The 19355-nt window shown below is 39.2% G+C and overlaps 1 protein-coding gene across 13 annotated transcripts in view; it reads right to left on the bottom strand.

Moving 5' to 3' along the window:
* The window catches only part of LOC107308667 (pituitary adenylate cyclase-activating polypeptide type I receptor), a 119962-nt gene that overhangs the window by 89247 nt on the left and 11360 nt on the right, over window positions 1-19355 (bottom strand). For all 13 annotated transcript variants that reach the window (XM_032442794.1, XM_015852691.2, XM_015852695.2 and 10 more), the window contains one exon: window positions 1088-1257. In XM_032442794.1, the coding sequence (XP_032298685.1) occupies window positions 1088-1138 (51 nt within the window). In that variant the 5' untranslated portion in view covers window positions 1139-1257. The remainder of the gene's footprint in view (window positions 1-1087; window positions 1258-19355) is intronic.

Below are 19355 nucleotides of genomic sequence, written 5' to 3'. Positions count from 1 at the left end.
TATTTAGATGAACATTCTCATTCTAAATAATATATCTGAATAATGCTATGCTTCAGATTTGTAGTCAATTAAAGTGGCCTCTAAATAAGACCCATGGGGAAAGAATGAGCATTGGTGTGTGACAAAATCAAAAGGAGTGCTATATGCTGAGTCTTTCACATTGCAAAAGTTATATAGCCTATATGCATGAGCCAGAAACTGTACGTGCTGTTAAAAGATACTCTGGTCACATCGCAGCCATACAATGCAATTCTTAATTAAAATAAAACCAAGATTTATTTCAATAATGCTTTAAGATACCATACTTGGATATTTCAATAATGCTTTAAGATACCATACTTGGATATAAAATACTAAAAAGAGCAAAGCATTTGTATGGAAGCAACAGAAACCTATTAATAAGAATCAGATAGAGCATTTAAATAGTAGTGCTGTTTCTCACAGTATTCCTTTGTGAAATGCTTCCTGAGACGTAATGAAAAGCACAGTTATGATCAATGATCCAGCTAAGAGCTGAGCTGAAACGCAAGATGGATTTATTATACAGGTTGTATACCATTGCCTATGGCTGCAAAGTGAAAAAAACAACATGCTTTATTCAATATCCTTACAGCTTAGGAGTCTATCCTTACAGCCTTAGGAGGCTAGATAGAGCCATAATGCAAATGGGGGCAGTGGGCAAGCATAGGATAATACGATCAACCCCCTGACATGTGTTAGGACTGAGCGATTCACGGGATAGCACATTATTTGGTAACTAAAGATTCATGAAGCAAATAAATCCCTGTCCTGTTCATAAAAAGCCCAACATCTTAATCAATGTGACTAAGGAGTTGGAGTGCTGCTATCTGCAAGGTCCATGTTGTCTGAACACTGGCCATCTGAAAATGGAGGCAACCATAAGTATTAGCTGATACCTTAAGGCTTAGGCTTCACAGTCCAATTGCATCTATAAAGGAATCTATAGGGTCACAAAGAAACAAAACCAGAGCTATTAACAGAAGCAGAACCTTCATTGTTAGTGAGTGCTACTCTTGAGAAGACATATTTAAATAACGGCAGTGTAAATAAGAACATCTATCCTTACCATGGGAAGCAATATGAGAGTGAAGAAGCAGTTCTTCCAACAGATGGCCATCTTTGTCTCTTGATTTTGATCTTTATTCAAGCTTAGCTTTATAACACAGTTAATTAGGGCTGAAGCACACACTCTCTGCAGATCTTCTTGTCAGTGTCTTCACGTCAAGACTCAAATCTCTGCAGTGAAAGAGAAAAAATGATTATAAATACAACAGACATGGAAGAGTATGAGAAAGAAACAGAAAGAAAACAGAGACCACAACACTTGAACTGAGTTACATATATCAGAGGTCAGTTATAACTGTCTGGATTGCAGTTATTACAGATCATCTAGGATATTAAATTTGAAACCTAAGAACATGGCTGTATGACCAGTAGCTTGTGTCATAGAAAGATCTGCTGGAGTGTCTAACAGCAGCTCTATTGTACCTATAGGGAAGGAATAATTGAACATTTTCACAGAATCTCAGAATCACAGAATCATCAAGGCTGGAAAAGACCCAGAAGATCATCCAGTCCAACCATCACCAATACTTCCCAGCTAAATCATATCCCTTTTGAACTGGTCAAAGGGACTGCATGCTTCATTTCTGCAGCCATGATTAAGGGTTCCTTAAGGGGCTGTACAACTTGGTGATTTCCTCTCAAAGATCACTTGTCCAGATAACAAACTCCATGGCAGGAGTTGTTAAGAATCAGAGCTTTTTAAATATGCAGTAATAGGAATGGGGAGGAATGAATTGTGCTCTCAGGCTTAGAGGTTTCAACTTGATGTCCTACCTACCATCACTTTTTAAAATGAATTTGTGCATTACCAGAGATGGATCCCCTTCATTTTAACTCTCCCTTCTAGACCTCGTCCCTCTAAGATGAACTCATTCTGAGGTCATTTGCCAATGGAAGATTAGACACAGTCTGTTTTCTTAAGAAGGTATTGGAGTTCAACACTTGGGCATGAGCTGTGAAAGACCATTCTGTCTCAGAGCCAGAGAACTATCCTTAACTATGTCATTTACACCTGTAAATGAAAACTTTGAATGCAGAGGTGCTTTTTAAACTCTTGTTGTGTGATGCAAGTTTTCTACACACCACCATTCATCACCTATGCATCACCTGATGCACATGCATCACCTATGCACGCATGAACATGACTGACACATCTTCCTAGCATGAAAAATGTTTATAGAGGTAAGAAAATGTTTGAGAATGGAAAGAAGAATAAAGAAGTCATGGGTACAGGAGATGTAAGCAATTACAGAAACAATTAAAAAAACAGAATGTGGAAAAAAGAGAAAAGACTGAAAACAGGCTGAAGACAGAAGGTAAATAAAGGAGTGCCAAAGGCAAATGTGAAAGAACTTTTGCAGTCAGTGCGGACTTCGTTTTTATATTAATTGCAACATACAGCCAAGACATCAGCATTTAGAAAGTAGAGTCTTTCAATTAAAAAACAGAACAGAAAATTAAGTTCTCTTTAGATTTTTGTCTTCTCTATCCAGACTCTGACTAAATGGAGAACAATGATTCATAAAACTCTCTGATCTGCCTTCGTCCATCCTCACTCGATCAGTCACTCTCAGCCTGCTCTGGTACTGAATTTAATTACTTAACTGCATTTCTGATGGTTTATCAAATAATGAAGGACTGATAAGATCTCAGCCGAGGAGGAGAATACATCCATGGTGACATTCAGTAGTGAAAAGACGGAAAAAGAAAGTCACTGCATTAACAGAAGCAACAGACAACCGGGCAGACACATTAGCAGACATTTGGATTTGAAATTATTTCTTGATAATTTGCAGCTCTGGGCGGAGAGGCCAGAGAATGGTGTGGGGACTGAGTTTTGTCCTTGGATTCTGCCACTGTGATGAGTCAAAAATAAGACTTAAATGCAACGTTAGAGTGGGAAATGGATGACTAAATGGATGGAAGGATAAGCTGTGTTAAAGCGGTAACCTTCAGAATACACTCTTTCCAATGGCTGAAGATCCATCTTTACTTTAAACCTGGCATTCACTGGGTTTGAAGAGTGGAAAGAGGCTGTCTTCTATTTTCTGCCTGTCAGTTTCAAAGAGATTTCTAAAGATGTGGGAACATCTGCTAACCATTTTGCTGTGTTTCTTTGACATTTTGCAGAGGAAAAGAATCAGCTTCATTTTATTTATTTTTTTTTGCCTTCAGGGTAGCCATGGAAACCCACATCAAGAACTGGACTGAGGTCTCTATGTCATCCACAGAAGCCCAAGCATTCTTTTAGGTGATACCAACTACCAGGCCTATGAACCCATATATCCTATCCTATGAATCCATACATCATGTGTAGCAGCTCCTGCTGTGCACACGACACGTAGGTACAGAGTAAAACCATTACCAACGGAAGGCTAATTAACTCACGGATAAGTACATTCAGCCAATTATTACAAGAAAAACTTTTCAGAAGTAGGGGCAATGTCTAGGAAGCATTTCCATCTCCATTCAGTACTGCAAGAATAACAGAGATATGAATAAAAGGCGTGAAAGGAAAGTTTGAATGATCAAATAGACTTCATAAAGCCACATCATGTAGTTTCATTAGTAAATTGGAGATGTTGATGCTTCAAGTTGCTGTTTTATCTGCATCTGCCACTGTAATTAAAATCTGTGAAGCCAGAATAGCCCACAGCATAAGGGTTGCACACATGAAGGAAAAAAACCATTATACTTAAAGGGCTTCAGATAATTATTTCAAGCGGAGATGAAACACGGGAATTGTTGGAGTCTACTGATGCCTTAGGAAAGTCATACACCATCTATGAAAGGGATTTATATCTCCACTGCAGAAGTTTTCCAAGCCACAGCAAATTCTTTGCGTTACTCAGTGGGGACTAATGGGTCCTTTAGGAGAAGTCTGGAAGGGCTCTGGTAACATGTTTTGCTGCAAGTACCCATTTCCTTCTCCTGTTTAAAGAAGTACTCAAGTGTCCCTAGGCCTTATGTGGACTGTATGTTACAGAAGCCTGAAGGCTGGTAAGGTGGGTCCCAACATGAGAAGTGCCATGTGCGCCAATCCAAGCAGGATGTGCCTACTCACAGGTGGGCATGAAAGGATCACGTTCAAATCTCAACATATCAAGTAATAGAAGGAACTGTTATTCAGTAGCTCAAAGTTGTACCCGTGTGGGATGAATGAAAGAGGATTTTGGTGACTATGTGAAACAGTTATGAGCCGTGACTGAGATCTCACCCAAAAGAAAGAAAAGTCAGATCTGCTAGACTCCTAGTTACGTACCTCTGGGATTTATGCCAGAGGTCTGAAAGGAAAGCAACAAATTACACAGCTGACCAACAGTGGCCTTGACCAGAGGTGACAAAACGTGAATTTTTTACTTAATTAATCTTAATTCAGTGTCTGGTCAGGGCTTCCCACCACATCCTTCTCCTGCACCATACAGGGAACGGTAAAAGTGCAGAAATCTGAAAGGTTCTGAGATATGCAAAATGAATCACACTCTTGCAAATTGAGTTGCAGCAGAGTCACGCATTCCATGTGGAGTGCTCTCAGCACTTCTCAGTGGCACAAGGAGTATTCCTTTATGCACAATACACCATGGATGGAGAATGATGAGGTATAAGAGAAACAAGCAACCAAGGATGCTCCAGCCATCACCATTTTGGCCCTCACACCACCCTGTCAGTGTTTCAGAGCTCTCCCCAGGGAAGGGAACTCCATGGCTGATTTTGGCACAGGTTTTGCTAGATGAACATCATTTGCTTAGATACGAACAGATGGTTATATAATTGATACACCATTTATCACCTGTAGGCTGTCAATATACAGTATGGAATTCAAAGCATGTTAACATCTCCCTCCAAAAATACCCCAAAGTCAGCTACCCAATTTATATTAAAACAACATGGTGAACCTCTCTCATGCCAACTGAGACTCACACAAGCGAAAAATAAACACAGACAGAGAAGTAACCAACCCTTCAATGACCTGGGTCCTGTCAGCTAAGTTTAGAAATCTAGAAGGCATGTAGTCATATATGAGCTCACTCCCAAGTCTCTTCTTGTATAGTCAAGGAAACAGACATAGGAACAAAGCAATTTGTCTGACCTATTTTAGCTGTCTACTTTAAACATTCAACTTCTATCCCTTGAGTATGGAGGAATTCTTAACAGCTAGCTCATATGTTGACATCTACACTGTCAACATCTATATTTGGAGAGAATAATTCCACCTCTAGTCTCTTCTGTATCAGCAATATAAAACCCAAATAGCAATGTTTGAGTTACCACAAAGGATTAAGAACAAATTATTATTTTAGGGTGTCAATAAGCTGATGCTGAGATATTTAACTTAAAGATATTTAGATATCTTTAACTTCAATATTTTTATAGATATACTTAACTTATATAACTTATAACTTAAATATATTTGAAGATATTTAAGTTAACAGAGAAACTAAAAGAAAACTAAAAAGCAAATAAGTCTCCTGGAGAGCAACAGCACTGAAATCTCCCATACGAAGTAGACAGCAAAGAACAGTCCTATGAAGGCAGACAACAAGAGCAACATACTGTCTTTTCTACTACTTCTGACTCATCACTTGTTATTTTTAGCATTTTAAATATTTGGGGGATGTCTTGTTTAATTTATATTGAACTCTGTAAACGTACTGTGGTTAATGAATCTGCACAGATTCATAGTACCTGAGAATATAGCTCTATCTTTCCCTTGAACTCCAATAAGCCATTTATTCACCTTTTTCCCTCTGTGTGCCAAACGAAAAAGTCCCTGGAGTCCTTGTTTCTACTCAACATGCCTGTTGTCAGTGACAAAACAGGCTTTGTACAGTAATTACATCAGGGGGCTTAATCAAAGAGATGGATTTTCAGAAAGCATTTGCTGCTACAGGGTACAGGCCAGCCCTTCCAGATACACCGGAATATCTCAGATGGTATCAGCCAGAAATGCCACACTTCTGAAAAAGCTGACAAAAAGCAACTTGGATTTTCTAGTAGGACTGGGCACAAAGAAAGATCCAGCTTAGCAGTCTCAGCACTCTTTGCCTCTCCTTTTAATTCTTGGATACAGAACCCCACCTGTACCTTGCCTGAGCTGAAGAGAGAGGAAGGATCACCTCCCTCATCAATTATGATGTCTGTCCTCATGCGACCAATGAAGCTGTCAGTCCTCTACCACAAAGGCAGTTTGCTCATGATCAAGCTGATGACTACCAAGAACCAGCCTGTCCTGGTGCATGGAGTTGTTCCATCCCAGGTGCAGGACTTTGCATTTTTTTTTCTTGAGCCTGATGAAGCTCCAGATTTGCTGAGGATGCACTGTGCCCGTCCATTCAGGTCATTAAAACATTAAACAGCTCTGAACCTACACACACCTTAGACACAGTTCAGTCTACCTTGTCTACCTGTAGATATAAATATCCTCAAGAACAACTTTCATATCTTAATGCTATTTTCAGACAAGGAAAGTTATTCCTTTGACACAGTGCATATGCATATTTATATATTTTATTTTGTCTCTTTACTCAGCTTACCTAGGATAAACAGAGAAAATTCCATCTCTGAAGTTTAAGAAGTCAAAGCGCTAATGCTAAGCAGAACTGAGCACTGACTCGATCAGTGTCAAGGCCTTTTCTTCCTTCCAGTACTATCTATATTCCTTCTATTAGCACAGTCTAATAACCTACTGTGTGTTTTACTCAATTATAATTTTGGTAGATTTTTCTTTTTTCTTTTCCTTTTCCTTTGAGTAGTTTCGATTAAATTGAAATTCCCTGAAGATGTAAAGCTGTTATAATTGGTCTTTATGAAGCACACTTGTCAGTGTGCCTCTAACTTTATAGCATTTTCTTCACATTTCAAAAAACTTTTCAAAACCATTCTAGAACAGTTTTACATAAGCATCCCTCATCCAATTAAGGAAAGACATTCCAGCTAACACCTTCAAAATATCTGAATCAATTCTTGATCGTCTGGATTATTCCAGCATAAATCCCTGTGGTAATTCATTATTACTTCTGGGAAAAGACCACCTAATCCTCCTAATTTTTTTCCTCTTTCTCAAACCCAGCATAATTTTTCAACTTTGAAAATTATCCTCTCTCATATGATATGCAGGAAGCATATATATCCTTCTTGGTTCACATCCAATCCAAGGCATTATATTTAAGTTTTGGTTCTCTTTCATTTCCAGTAAGTCAAGTTTTGATGTCCTGCATTTACACACAAGCAGAGAGCATGCACAGGAGGTTGCAATAGACCAGCAGAAGTATGGAAATCTGTTATGTTCAGGTAAACCCATCATATGTAGGACATTCACTTCTGATTTCAGCTGATACCTACCTTCTGTAAAGGTAGAATCTTTCTTCAGTAAAAACATTATCAAAACTTGCTGAAAATTCCTATTTACTATATTCCATACATTTGATCCAGCTTTTCCTGAGCTTTTAATGTCTATGACTTTCCACAACATGGTGTATAAAACTAACCCAGTTTGTTTGGTTGTTTATCTGTTTAAGCAAATTCCACATAAGATGGAGCTTTTACCACTATATGACAAGTCTCCTTCATATTATGATGTCTAAACCATACATGTATGAATGGACAGTAGAATACTGAAAGTTAGTGGTATCTAAAGGACTTTTCTGAGTATTCTGACTTCTTAATGACTTTAGAAGTCTCCACTGGGAAGTTGGAAAGGTACAGGCTTTCAGATGGGCACAAGTGAACCATTTACCAGACTCTGGTCTAACAGAAAACTCAGGCACCAGCAGACAGACTTTTGGTGGTCTGAAAAATCACCATGTTGTTCAGAAAGGATAACCAAATAATCTTTCTTTGCTGTGTATGTGCAATTCTTTATTGTCTTTTTTTCCCTTATTGTTATTGATATTTTCTCACAAACACCAGAGTTATTCTGAGTACAACAGCTTGTACTTCATTGAGAACTTGGACTTAGCAATCTGCAGTGGATGTCCCAGGTGAATACCCGTTGGCTTCATCCACAAATATGAACAACAACACAGAAAGATTTCATGAGCCAGAGTTCAATCTATCTCAATGAAAAAGGAGTGGATATAATAAGTTTCCTGACTCCTCGCTGGATTGAAAAATGATTCCCCTAATTTGTTGACTCAAGAGCATATACTGTTCAGTTGTCAGGGAAATGTCTCCCAAAACAGGCCTGGAGCTTCAATCTTGTCTATTCTATCTTAAGAGATATGGAAAACAATTTTTTACATTTTTGGCTCTGTTTTTTTATAGAAGAGTTTCATTCCTACATTGAAAGATAATGTTAAATCACTGTATAAGCTCTGGTAAATTACATAATTCCTTTTTCTTCCACTCACATTTCCTATTCCTATTCTACTTCCTTCTACTATTCTACTTTCCTATTCCTTTTCTACTGTACTTCAATTGGCCTAAGATTTGCCCAGCTGTATCCTATCTTGTGGTTAATGGTCTCGTTACATTTGGACAATATTAAGACCTTCCACAGCATGTGGTCTTGCAACACCAATGACAGAATTCACATCACACAAATGCAGCTGTCTGAAAGTGAAACATCTACATCTATATTGGATTCTCTTGGCTCCCTTTGGAGTGGACAAAAGATGAGCAATTCACTCCAGAAACACATGGGTTAGCCATGCTCTGGAACAAGATGTACTCATCTTGGTAAACAAAAAGCCAATAAAGCACAAAAACCAGTTTGGTTAGCTTATAAGAATCTTGAGTTTAGTAGGGACAGTGCTGAGCATAGCAGAAGTATAAACAAAGGAGGAAGAAAAGCAATTGAAATTAAAATCAGTGTTGGGACAGAACCCAGCAGAGAGAAACCCTGGAAGCGTCTTCCAGAAAGAGAAGGATAGTTAAAAATGGCTGCAGCTCAAAGAGGACACTGTATGATCCGAATATGTGAAATCTCCCACTCTAACAGAAGGCTGCCCAGGGAGGTGGTGGAGTCACCATCATTTGAGGCGCTCAAAAAATGTGTATATGTGGTACTGAGGGACGTGGCTTAATGGGGAAATATTGGTGGCAGGTGGAGGGTTGAACTGGATGACCTCGGAGGGCTTTTCCAACCTCGGTGATTTTATGATTCCATGATTCTAAGGCAAATCTCCTTCCTTTGGACTGACATAGCAAGATGCGAAAGTCAGGTTAGAGAAAATGTAGGATTCTTCTTCCTTTTCTTTTTCCTTTACTTGAGCTTTGCACCCTGTCTCACAATGATGAGAGAATGCTGCAGACAATCCCAAGCCTTTCAGAGAAGTTCACTGAAGCTATTTACTTCTCTGGATTGTTTGTATAGGGAAATAATAATAATAATAACAATAATAATAATAATAATAATAAAAACATGCACTGCAAATGCTTCTGTAACAAGCTGGAAATTACCCTAATATTTTGGATAATACTGCAAAATTATTCCATGCAACAAAACTGATTTTCTAAGCCGTAGCTCTCAACACTTACTTACAATGTCTCAGCTGAGATCCAATTTCAGAGTACCTTAAAAAGTTGCAAATACAGCTACAGTCTTACAGATCCAACAATTCTTATGAGAATTATGTTTTAAAAACTAAAATCTAGACAATGTAAATATTCCATTTGATTTCCACATCACTGCTTCACTATTAACTCTGAATAGAGCAGCACTACTGCTGTCCAAGAAAAACTAAATGTAAATGAATGGGAGTGATTAATTTCCACAGAACCACCTTCTCAGCCTGTGATTAAAGTCAATTATTTCGACGTCTTCATGATCTGCTTGTGGATTTTGATGTGACAATTCTAGTTGATAATTCAACAGAATCTAATCTTAATTAAATACCTGGGAAGGATGAAACTATTCAGGACCAAAATAGTTCACTACAAACATACTTACACACATAAACATATGTACAAGTGGGAAAAAAATGTGGTATCTGATATGCTTTCTTATTAGCCCCAAAGTTTTCAAAAGAAACCAACTCAAACCCACAAAACAAAACAAAAGAAGTCCACTAAACACAACCAGCCCAAATTAGCTACATCCATTACTGCTTTGGTTTTGTATCAGTGAAACCTCAGTTCATCGCAGCACAATTTTCTTTATATAAAGCATGCAAGCCTCAGCAACTGCCGCCTGTAGGATCTTGAAAAAGTGGGTGATTGCGCTCTACTGAATGTGGCAATTGAGATGGAAGCTAATAGCCCTGATTATGGATATTGAGAGGCATGATGCATCAGCTTATAAATTGACAGAATAGTCACAGTCATAGAATCACCAAGGTTGGAAAAGACCTCCAAGATCATCCAGTCCAACCATCCACCTACCACCACCATTTCCTACTGAACCATATCCCTCAGTACTGCATCTCCACGTTTCTTGAACACCTCCAGGAATGGTGGCTCTACCACCTCCACGGGCAGCCCATTCCAGCACCTGACCACCCTCATGAGATCATATGCAATAGAACTGCATATGACTCACATTAGGAATCTTGTGGAATCAGAGCATTCCACATTGTTCAGAAGGCAACCAAAACATTACTCCTTTTCACTGAATAGCTTGGAGATGTACTGTCATTCATATCAATAAAACCTAGGACTTAAGAATGTAAACACAACTAGACTGAAACCTCCAAAATTCCCACTGTTTGGTTTGAAAAAGATTGACTCATGTTTCAAGGGCACAATGAAAATATCCCCTCCCCAAGGACAGTCTTTCAGGGCCTTGGAGGAGCATCGTTTCATTAAAATATATACATCTAAAACTGAGCTCATTTCCACAGATTCCTTCTACAGTCTCTGAGACATATCCAGCACAGTCAGCAGACTTGAGAATGCAAAGCATCCGAAATCAGAAATCTTCTGAAAATATATATCTTAAAGCATCATAAGAATTGCCCCCTATTTCTCAATGTTTTCTGTAAAGGAAGGTTTCAGACCAGTCATTCCTTTTTATATTAAGAACATTTAAATTCGGGTGTCATTTGTCCCACTTGTTCAGGTCAGTAGTTAATTTAAATATTTGCTTTGTGTAATTCACAAGTGCTGGTTAAGAAAAAAAATCAATTTGACCTCTAGCAACTTTATGGAAACACAGAGAATAGCTTTAGATAAGTTGTTTTCTACATTTCATTATCACAACCAATGAAATCTGCGAGAGGAAAGTTCTTATGGACACCAAAGTCAGTATTTTACATCTGTTGGAAATGCAGCCTACACATAAAGTCGACTCTTTTGACAGAGCATATATTTCTGAAATAAGGAACCATGATTAAGGACAGAGAATACATTCTTTATGCACCTATTTTTCACAACACAGACCTCTTCTGTCTGTAGAACATGAAAGGTTCTGGTCTAAGACCGCTCTCCTGTGAATCACAGCAGTTTAGATGAGCTCATACTTGAAGCTTATTAGTTTCTCTCCCATATTTACCAAGGAGACCCTAAACAAACCATTTTAACAGTAAAGGATTACACCATACGCTATCTGGAAGATGAGATTAATTCCATTCAGTAATAGAATCATAAAGGCTAGAAAAGACCTCTAAGATCACCTAGTCCAGCTGTTCACCTACCACCAATATTGCCTACTAAACCATGTTTCTTAGTACTACAAATAGTAACATTCCAAATACTCACTCATTTGGGGAATTAAATATGAAGCACAAGGTGATTTCATCAAGGCATTCAGTATGCTTGAAGTTCAACCAAATTCCTGCTCTCATTCAAGCTGAGGCATACTCAATCTGTATAGAAAGAGTCTATAGCTCTGACCTTCCAGACAATGAAAATTTTCCGAGTGTATCCAAAGACACTCAGTCTAGAGAAACACTGACCTGAGACAGACAACATAAGACACACTGGCAGTACCCAAGGCCATCCTTTTGCTCCTCTGAATTTTTAATTTCCATTTCCAAGGCATGGATATAATAGAAATTCTTAAATAAAGAGTCAAAAAACATGCAAAAAAAGAAGTTTTACCTTCAAATCTGTTTTAACTGAAATGAAAGGAGGGAGGCAGGCAGGGAGGGAGGGAGGGAAGGAGGGAAATAAAGGGAGAGATTTGAGACAGACACACAGCATACAAGATTTCAGCCCAGACAGTAAAAGTTTGCCAAAGCTACACTCAGTTGATTAGTAGCATCTTATTTTGGGAAGCCAATTAAGGTCAAAAAGTATGAACCATCCAGCAAAGACTTTTCTCCTTTTCTCTCCAGTCTCCCTTTCCTGTCCTCACATTACATGAAGTCTAAATTACCTTCTGGTCTTCATTTTCCCCAATGTTGGTTTTAATGTCATTCGAATGCAGCACAAAAGACACCAAAGAAATAATGCTTTGAGAGTAGTGATTGTAAGCAAGTTTATTTACATTAATTGCTCAAAAAAAATTAACTAAAATCTCTGTTAAGACCTCAAGTTTATAAGGTCCTACCATGATGATGACCATCATGTGCCCTTCAAGCACACTGAAGACAAAACTTTGATCCTCTGGAAACTCCTTATGAGGATTTTGGCCAAGATTTTTGCTATTTCATGGTAATACATAACAAAGCATCTCTTCATTATTCCACTATTTCTTGTATGCTCCACCGAGAGGATTTCCTCTAATCTATTCAAGCATCTACAATACCATTGCTGGAGGCAAGCGCCACTCCATAGGTTGGCTGCTCACAGAAACACAGTATCTGCCCATCCTAGCCAGTGTTTTACAAAAGCGTTTATAAAAGAAAAACAACCTAAGAAAGAGAAAGCATTATTGATCTCCAGCACTGGGAGACCCACTTCAGCAGCCTCCAAAGGATGCAATTTATTAAGAAGAAAAATAAACATGTCCCTAAGCCCTCGTTTCCATCTGCTGCATTATTAATGCCCTCGTGCATGCAGATGGTGAAGACCGATGTACAACCGGGCTTCACAGGTTTTCCCATCCCCAGAAAGGTGAAGAATTAAAGGTAGGCTGGCAGGGTGAATCAAAGGAGAGACCACCAGTGTTATGGGACAACTTGCTAGCATAACACTGGCTGGAGGTTAGCGGTTCATCTGTGCATTGGGTATTAGCCTGCTAAGGTCACAGAATGGTTTAGCTTGGAGCAGGCTTTTAGTTCCAACCTCTCTCCATGGGCAAGGTTGTCATCCACCAGATCAGGCTGACCAGGGCCACATTCATGGCCTTAGGCACCTCCTCAGGCACCCACAACTTCTTTAGGCAACCTGTTCTGAGATACCTCTGATTTTGAACACAATAGCAGTCTCAGAGACTCCACAGTTGTAATACAAAGAAACTGAATCACCTTTATTTTTTTATTATTTTATTTATGTTTCTGCTCAGCTCTTTTGCTTCTGTCCACCGGAATGGTATTCTGCAGCAAAGACCAGCATCTCACCTTAGGCATCAGGCAAAAGAAAAACAACTAACCAACACAAAACCAATAAACTAACAAACAGAAAAGCACTCTGTCTCTGCATGCAGAAAGGTTAAGTTCACATTTCGGGGTATTCCTTCCACTGTGTTCCTAAGCTCACGTTTGTCCCAAGAGTTTGCAGGCAGATGGAGGAAATGAAGCATGGGATGAGTTTGTATGTTGTTCTGAAATGAGTCACTCTCTGGGGAGAGAAGGCTAGAGGCACCTAAGGGAGAGGGAGAAAATGTTCCTCTTCCAGCAGATAAAACTAAACATCTGATAACTTGAAGTCAGCACAGCGGGAGTCTCTTTTGGAGAAACCAACGTTTATAATGAAGTCTGGATAAATGGGTGCTGTTTGATCTTCCCCAAGGAACTGCATGTTATGGCTAAGACTGCCTTATTCAGGAAACAGCCCTGAAATGAAGGAGTTCATTTGAGGCAGAGAAGAACTGTAAAGTAATATTTTGCACATTTCATGTCAGTGTATGTCTACCACTGAGATGAATCTTAAGTTTTGTGGCATGGTTTTAGATGTCCTTTTGATTGTTTAATTAAATCCAGCATTGCTTGGCTCTCGTTGGTCCCAAAATCTGCACAGCATTGTTTCTGTTTCCTTGGTGGGTAATGGCCACAGGCTTTGCAGAAATAATTCTGGCTCATCTTTTGTGTGGGATGGCTGTATTATGTGTTATCCTCAAGACAGTTATGAACATTACAAAAACTATCTGAGTATGTAGAATGACAGTAAACCAGCTCTTCCAAAAAAAGCCCAACCCAAACCAAAATAAAACAAGATATTAGGACTTGTAAGTTGTAAATATGCAGGTGAATAAATCCTAAGGGCAGCAACCTGTTACCTAGCGTCAGTCATCCAACTCCACTGCAAAGGACAGAGACCTCTGTGTATTCTAAAACAGATCAGCATGTGTCTAAAATGAAAAATATATATTTTTTCCCTTTTAAAAGAGGAGTTTGACAAAACAAACAGAAAGCAAACAAAACATCCCAGTTTGCTCATATGTAAACAAACCCCAGAGGCAATCAGAGCCTTCTAAGGTTATTTTGCCTACAAAGAAACTGCACTGCTGTTCAAGATACAGTGCCTATTTGCACCAGGGTTACCACTCCTATTGAGTGCACCAGTGAAGCTAGGAAGCAAATGAAAAGCTCAAACTTATGAAAAGATAAGAAGAAACATCTGCTTGAGTGACTCGAGTATGAAATAAAGACACTCAGTACTTCACTTCTAGACAGCTTCAGCATCAAAGATAACCATGAGATTACTTTAGCTCTGAGTACCAAATATACCTCCACTGACCACCAATACAGGCAGTAACACAGAATTCTCTTTGTAATCCTTTCACGTGGTTTTCCTCTTTGGCTATTTTTCAGCAAGTTAATAGAGCTTGTTTCTATTAACTGAAGGGCAGCTGAGATTCCTTTATAAAAACAAGTGGTTTCTTTCCTTTTGGTGACCCCTCTCAAGAAATTAGTTGGCCACCATTGTGTCTAAATCCTGTACAGAAGCTGGCAATAGCTGTTAGATCTTGACATCTATGTTAGTCTATGGACATCTTGCTCTTTCCAGCTGCACCTATGCCGCAAAAAACATTTTAGAGCCACTAACCCATGCCACATTGCCACCAATCATTTGTTGAGCTGGTCATATGAGTGTTCATAGAATCACAGAATGGCTTGGGTTGGAAGGGACCTCAAGGATCAAGCTCCAACACCTCTGCAGCAGGCAGGACCACCAACCTCCATATCTAATACTAGGCCAGGCTGCCTATGGTCCCATCCAGTGCTGAGTAATCTAATTCCCCACAAAGTGACTTGGTTAGCTTCAACGGTAAGGCCGGGCTAATCCAACTGAGCCAGGTTAGGAAGTGCTTGTATCACCAGCTCAGCATCATGACAAGATGGTGGGCTTGGCTGGAGGAGGTGCACATACTCATAGTCACTGCACATAATGAAGACAACAGAATCTATTTAACACAGGACTTTATAGGATAGCACTGGTTTGCATTTGTTTTCCCGTATGTGTTATTTCTCACTCTTGATGCTCATAACTTTAACTGCCAGTTGGTCAATTCGTTCTGCCACTCTTGACAGAACTGGTGAAAATGGGTCCTGGGACAAGAAGCATACTTCAGTAAAAAAACAAGCAGTTAACTCTCTTGCTACTGCATCTGCCATTCAATCAGCGTGTTCTTATCATGCACATTAAGTGGTGCTTTGTCAGTTTAGTTTGTTAAACTCTTGTTGTGGCCCTTTTCCCATCCTGCCTATTTCCCCCTTTCTCAATACATAACCAACAAATCATTTTGCATCCCAAATGGGACTTCTGAGATTTAACCTAGTAAATCTTTTAATTCCTAATTTGGTATTCTGCTCTAATACATTCACTCACAAAAGAGCCCAGAAGGCTGAAACTAAGAAAAATCGCTTTCATTTTCTTAAGACGCTACTGAGAGGTTTAATGTAAAATACACATGCAGTGCACAGTTTGTGATCTCAGATTTTATCACCCAATGCATTTCAGAGCTGACTCAATCCTGATCAACTTTCTGATGAAAGGATAAAGATTCAAGTCTAGGCTGGAACTGCTTAGCAGCAACAGGCTACAGAAAAAAAAGTAGTTGCATAAGAGCAAGGGACAGCTCACTGGAGAGGCTGAAATTCAGCCCCAAACCACTGATGTGAAATGTAGATATCAGCAAGCAGTCCAGAGCAGGATGTTAAGTTTAATTAACCTTCCTGCTTAGTTGCCACCAATTTCCATTTAAATTAATTGTTCAAATCGAAATGTTAAAATAGCAAATGGGCAATCTATATATTAATAAGTACTATTCCTGTCATTTGCATTTTTATCTTTTTTCCCAAGGGATGTGTTGATGGTAACTGACTCATGACACACAGTTTGGAAATTCTTCCTTGATAACAGGGGAAGGTATTTAAAACGATTTTTAAGTGGGTGTATATTTTAGTTATTACCCTAATCCATTTTGCTGTATTAGAAAACACGCCATAGATGCGTTTTACTTATAAAAAATCAAGTTTTAATCATCATTTACCACGTCAGAATTGAAAAAGAAACTGGAACGTGTTTGAAAACGCACAAACCCATCCCCAGCATTTTAAGCCCCAAGGTTCTGACTGCAGAAGGAAAAATGACACTCCTCAAGATTTTGATTATAATTACATGATGTCCTGAGCAAATTAGATATCACATGGTACAAGTGAACCGTCTGCCCTTCTCCTGGTCACCAAGACTCGGGTTTTCCCCACTTAAATACTGGTACTTAAATTATAAGCAGGGATGTTTTAATCTCCAACATTCAATGAAGCAAGCCAAGCACATCCATTATGTGAATCGTGTTTCGATGTCAGTCACTCTCTGGAGGTGTCTAGCTCTCTTCTTCAGTCAAAGAAGTCTATGCTAACTGCACTCCCAATCTGGACATTACAATATAGTTTGTTCTCTGGAACCACCTCCAGGGATCTATATCTTAGGACTTCTTTGGGCCATAGCTCATAGCTGCTTCCCTTGTTAGTTCTATTTCTCTAGTACCTCGTAACACCTCATTGCTCTACTGCAATTCCAACTGCACATTTTTTGTACTTGTGCTAATAACAAGATCTCCTATTAGCCAGTGTAAGCTACAAAATACAAGAGGAAAAAAAAACCCATCAACTTTCTTCTGGGAAATGCCTGTTGCATTCTTTGACTTCTGACAGTATCTAAACCACTAAAAATAGACATGAAGAAAACACTCTAAAATCATTCGTGTTATTGTCACTAAGGAAACAATCAAGAGTTTTCATTCTTTGATATGCAGACGGCTGTTCCAACACACTTCCCAGCTCTCCAGAGAATCAGGTCTGCCCACCAAGCAACCTCTTTCCTCCTCTACCTAAGCTGAGTGGTTACATCATGTGGAGACTGAACTCCGATGCTCCAAAAAAGCCACAGTTCACAATTGCCAGAACATGAGATAGAAGAGCAGAGTCATGACTTAGTCAAGGGATGTCACCATAGAACACTCCTGCTGTGGTCCAACAGCTATGCCAGGACACCTAGAATAGCATGGGAGCTAAGGAGCGTGCAAGGCACAAGTGAGTTTCCTGCATCCCCATCACAATTCAGAGAAATGCTATAAAAGTGACTGTAACTTTGGGGACAGGTGACACAGAACAGACTACAAATAGGTTGCTTAATGTCTTCAGTCCTTCAGATAAACTTGTCACCTGTGAATTGTCTGCTGGGAAGCACGTATATAATTTGGCAATATCTGAACAGTGCCCAAGCATTACCAAGGGGAAATGGTTTTAAGTTGAAGGAGTGCAGATTTAGGTTGGATGTCAGGGGGAGGTTGCAGTGGTGAGGTGCTGGAACAGCTGCCCAGAGAGGCTGTGGATGCCCCATCCATCCCTGGAGGTGTTCAAGGCCAGGCTGGATGGTTCACCTGCTTCACTGAAGACTCAGAAGCAAATAGTCTCTGAATTCTTTGAAAAGAGATATAGCTTGTAAGAGTAACCAAGGAACAGAATTATTCAGTTTAATCAGTAGGGACTCATCCAAGACGTGCAGACAATGGGCTAAATGGAATACATGGAAAGACTCCACCAATATAAAAACATTTCAGAGCATCAGAGCTTTGTAAATACTTTCTCATTATTGATGACAGGTGTCCATATCAGATCCTACCTCCTAATGCTCCTTGGCAGAAGCCCATGAAGGCTTATGTACTTCTGTATTTATCCGAGACACAGAACATCTCCCAATAGACAGGGTTGCTTCTGCTGCATCCTTAGCCCCTAGCAAACTACAGTCTTCTACTGCAGAAGCATAACTTGTCTCCATCTAATTCTCTTTTGTGTGGTCTCTTGTCCAGATATGCTTAAGAGGTCTAAAAGCAAAGCTGTTCTGTCCAAGCAAACAGCGGGACCACAGTGAATCCATCTGTCAATGGCAACAGTTCAATAACCACTGAGCAATCCTATACCCATGTAAAAATCTATATGTGCAGCCAGCCAGGAGCCTTTGCTTTTATGCTAAATTCATCACCCATCTTTGTATCATAAGTGTTTTGTCAGCTACTAGCTTGTGAATAAGGAACCTAAGGAAATTAACATCCCATGAAAGCCAATGGAGTTTCATAGCAGTGGGAAGGAAAAGAAATCAGAATCATAGAACCACCAAGGTTGGAAAAGACCTCCAAAGATCATCCAATCCAACCCTCCACCTACCATCAATATATCCTCACCAAACCATTACGTTTCTTAAACACTCCAAATGTTTCTTGAACACAAATGAACTTTAATGTTACAAATACACTCCTATATAAGTCAAGTCTGGGACCCTTCTTTGTCCTTAAGGTTAAGTAATATGTCATCATTTTTTTCCCATTCTTTGACTGAATTCCAAATCCAAATGGCTTCATCCAGGACACCTGTATGGGAACAGTTACTGGTCTTCCCTGAGCACCAATTTGAGTTGCTTCTGGCTTTTATTTATTAAATAGCTATTAAATGTCACATAGAGAGCAACTCATTTGGAAATCAGATTCCTCAGGTATAGAGAAGACACTTCTTGTTTTCCTCCCATTGCAACAGTGTATATTATCTATTTTCCCAACCATTTCCAGCCTAATTGGCATTCATGCCAGTGCTGAATAAAGCAAATGCACCACTGCGTTATGGCAAGCAACTTCTTCCACATCAAGGGAGACTTATCTCAAAAATACAACAGAAATTTGTGTTATTACATACCATAAAAATAAAAAGACACATTACAAAACCTGAGCATTCAAAATAAGCTTGAGAATGATATATTTGCTTCTCTGAGCACTTAAAGAGCTCCAAGGT

This window comes from Coturnix japonica, chromosome 2 (assembly GCF_001577835.2).
Source record: "Coturnix japonica isolate 7356 chromosome 2, Coturnix japonica 2.1, whole genome shotgun sequence".
Classification (NCBI taxonomy): domain Eukaryota; kingdom Metazoa; phylum Chordata; class Aves; order Galliformes; family Phasianidae; genus Coturnix; species Coturnix japonica.
Note: the sequence above shows the minus strand (reverse complement) of the source record. Positions and strands in the feature narration are given on the sequence as shown.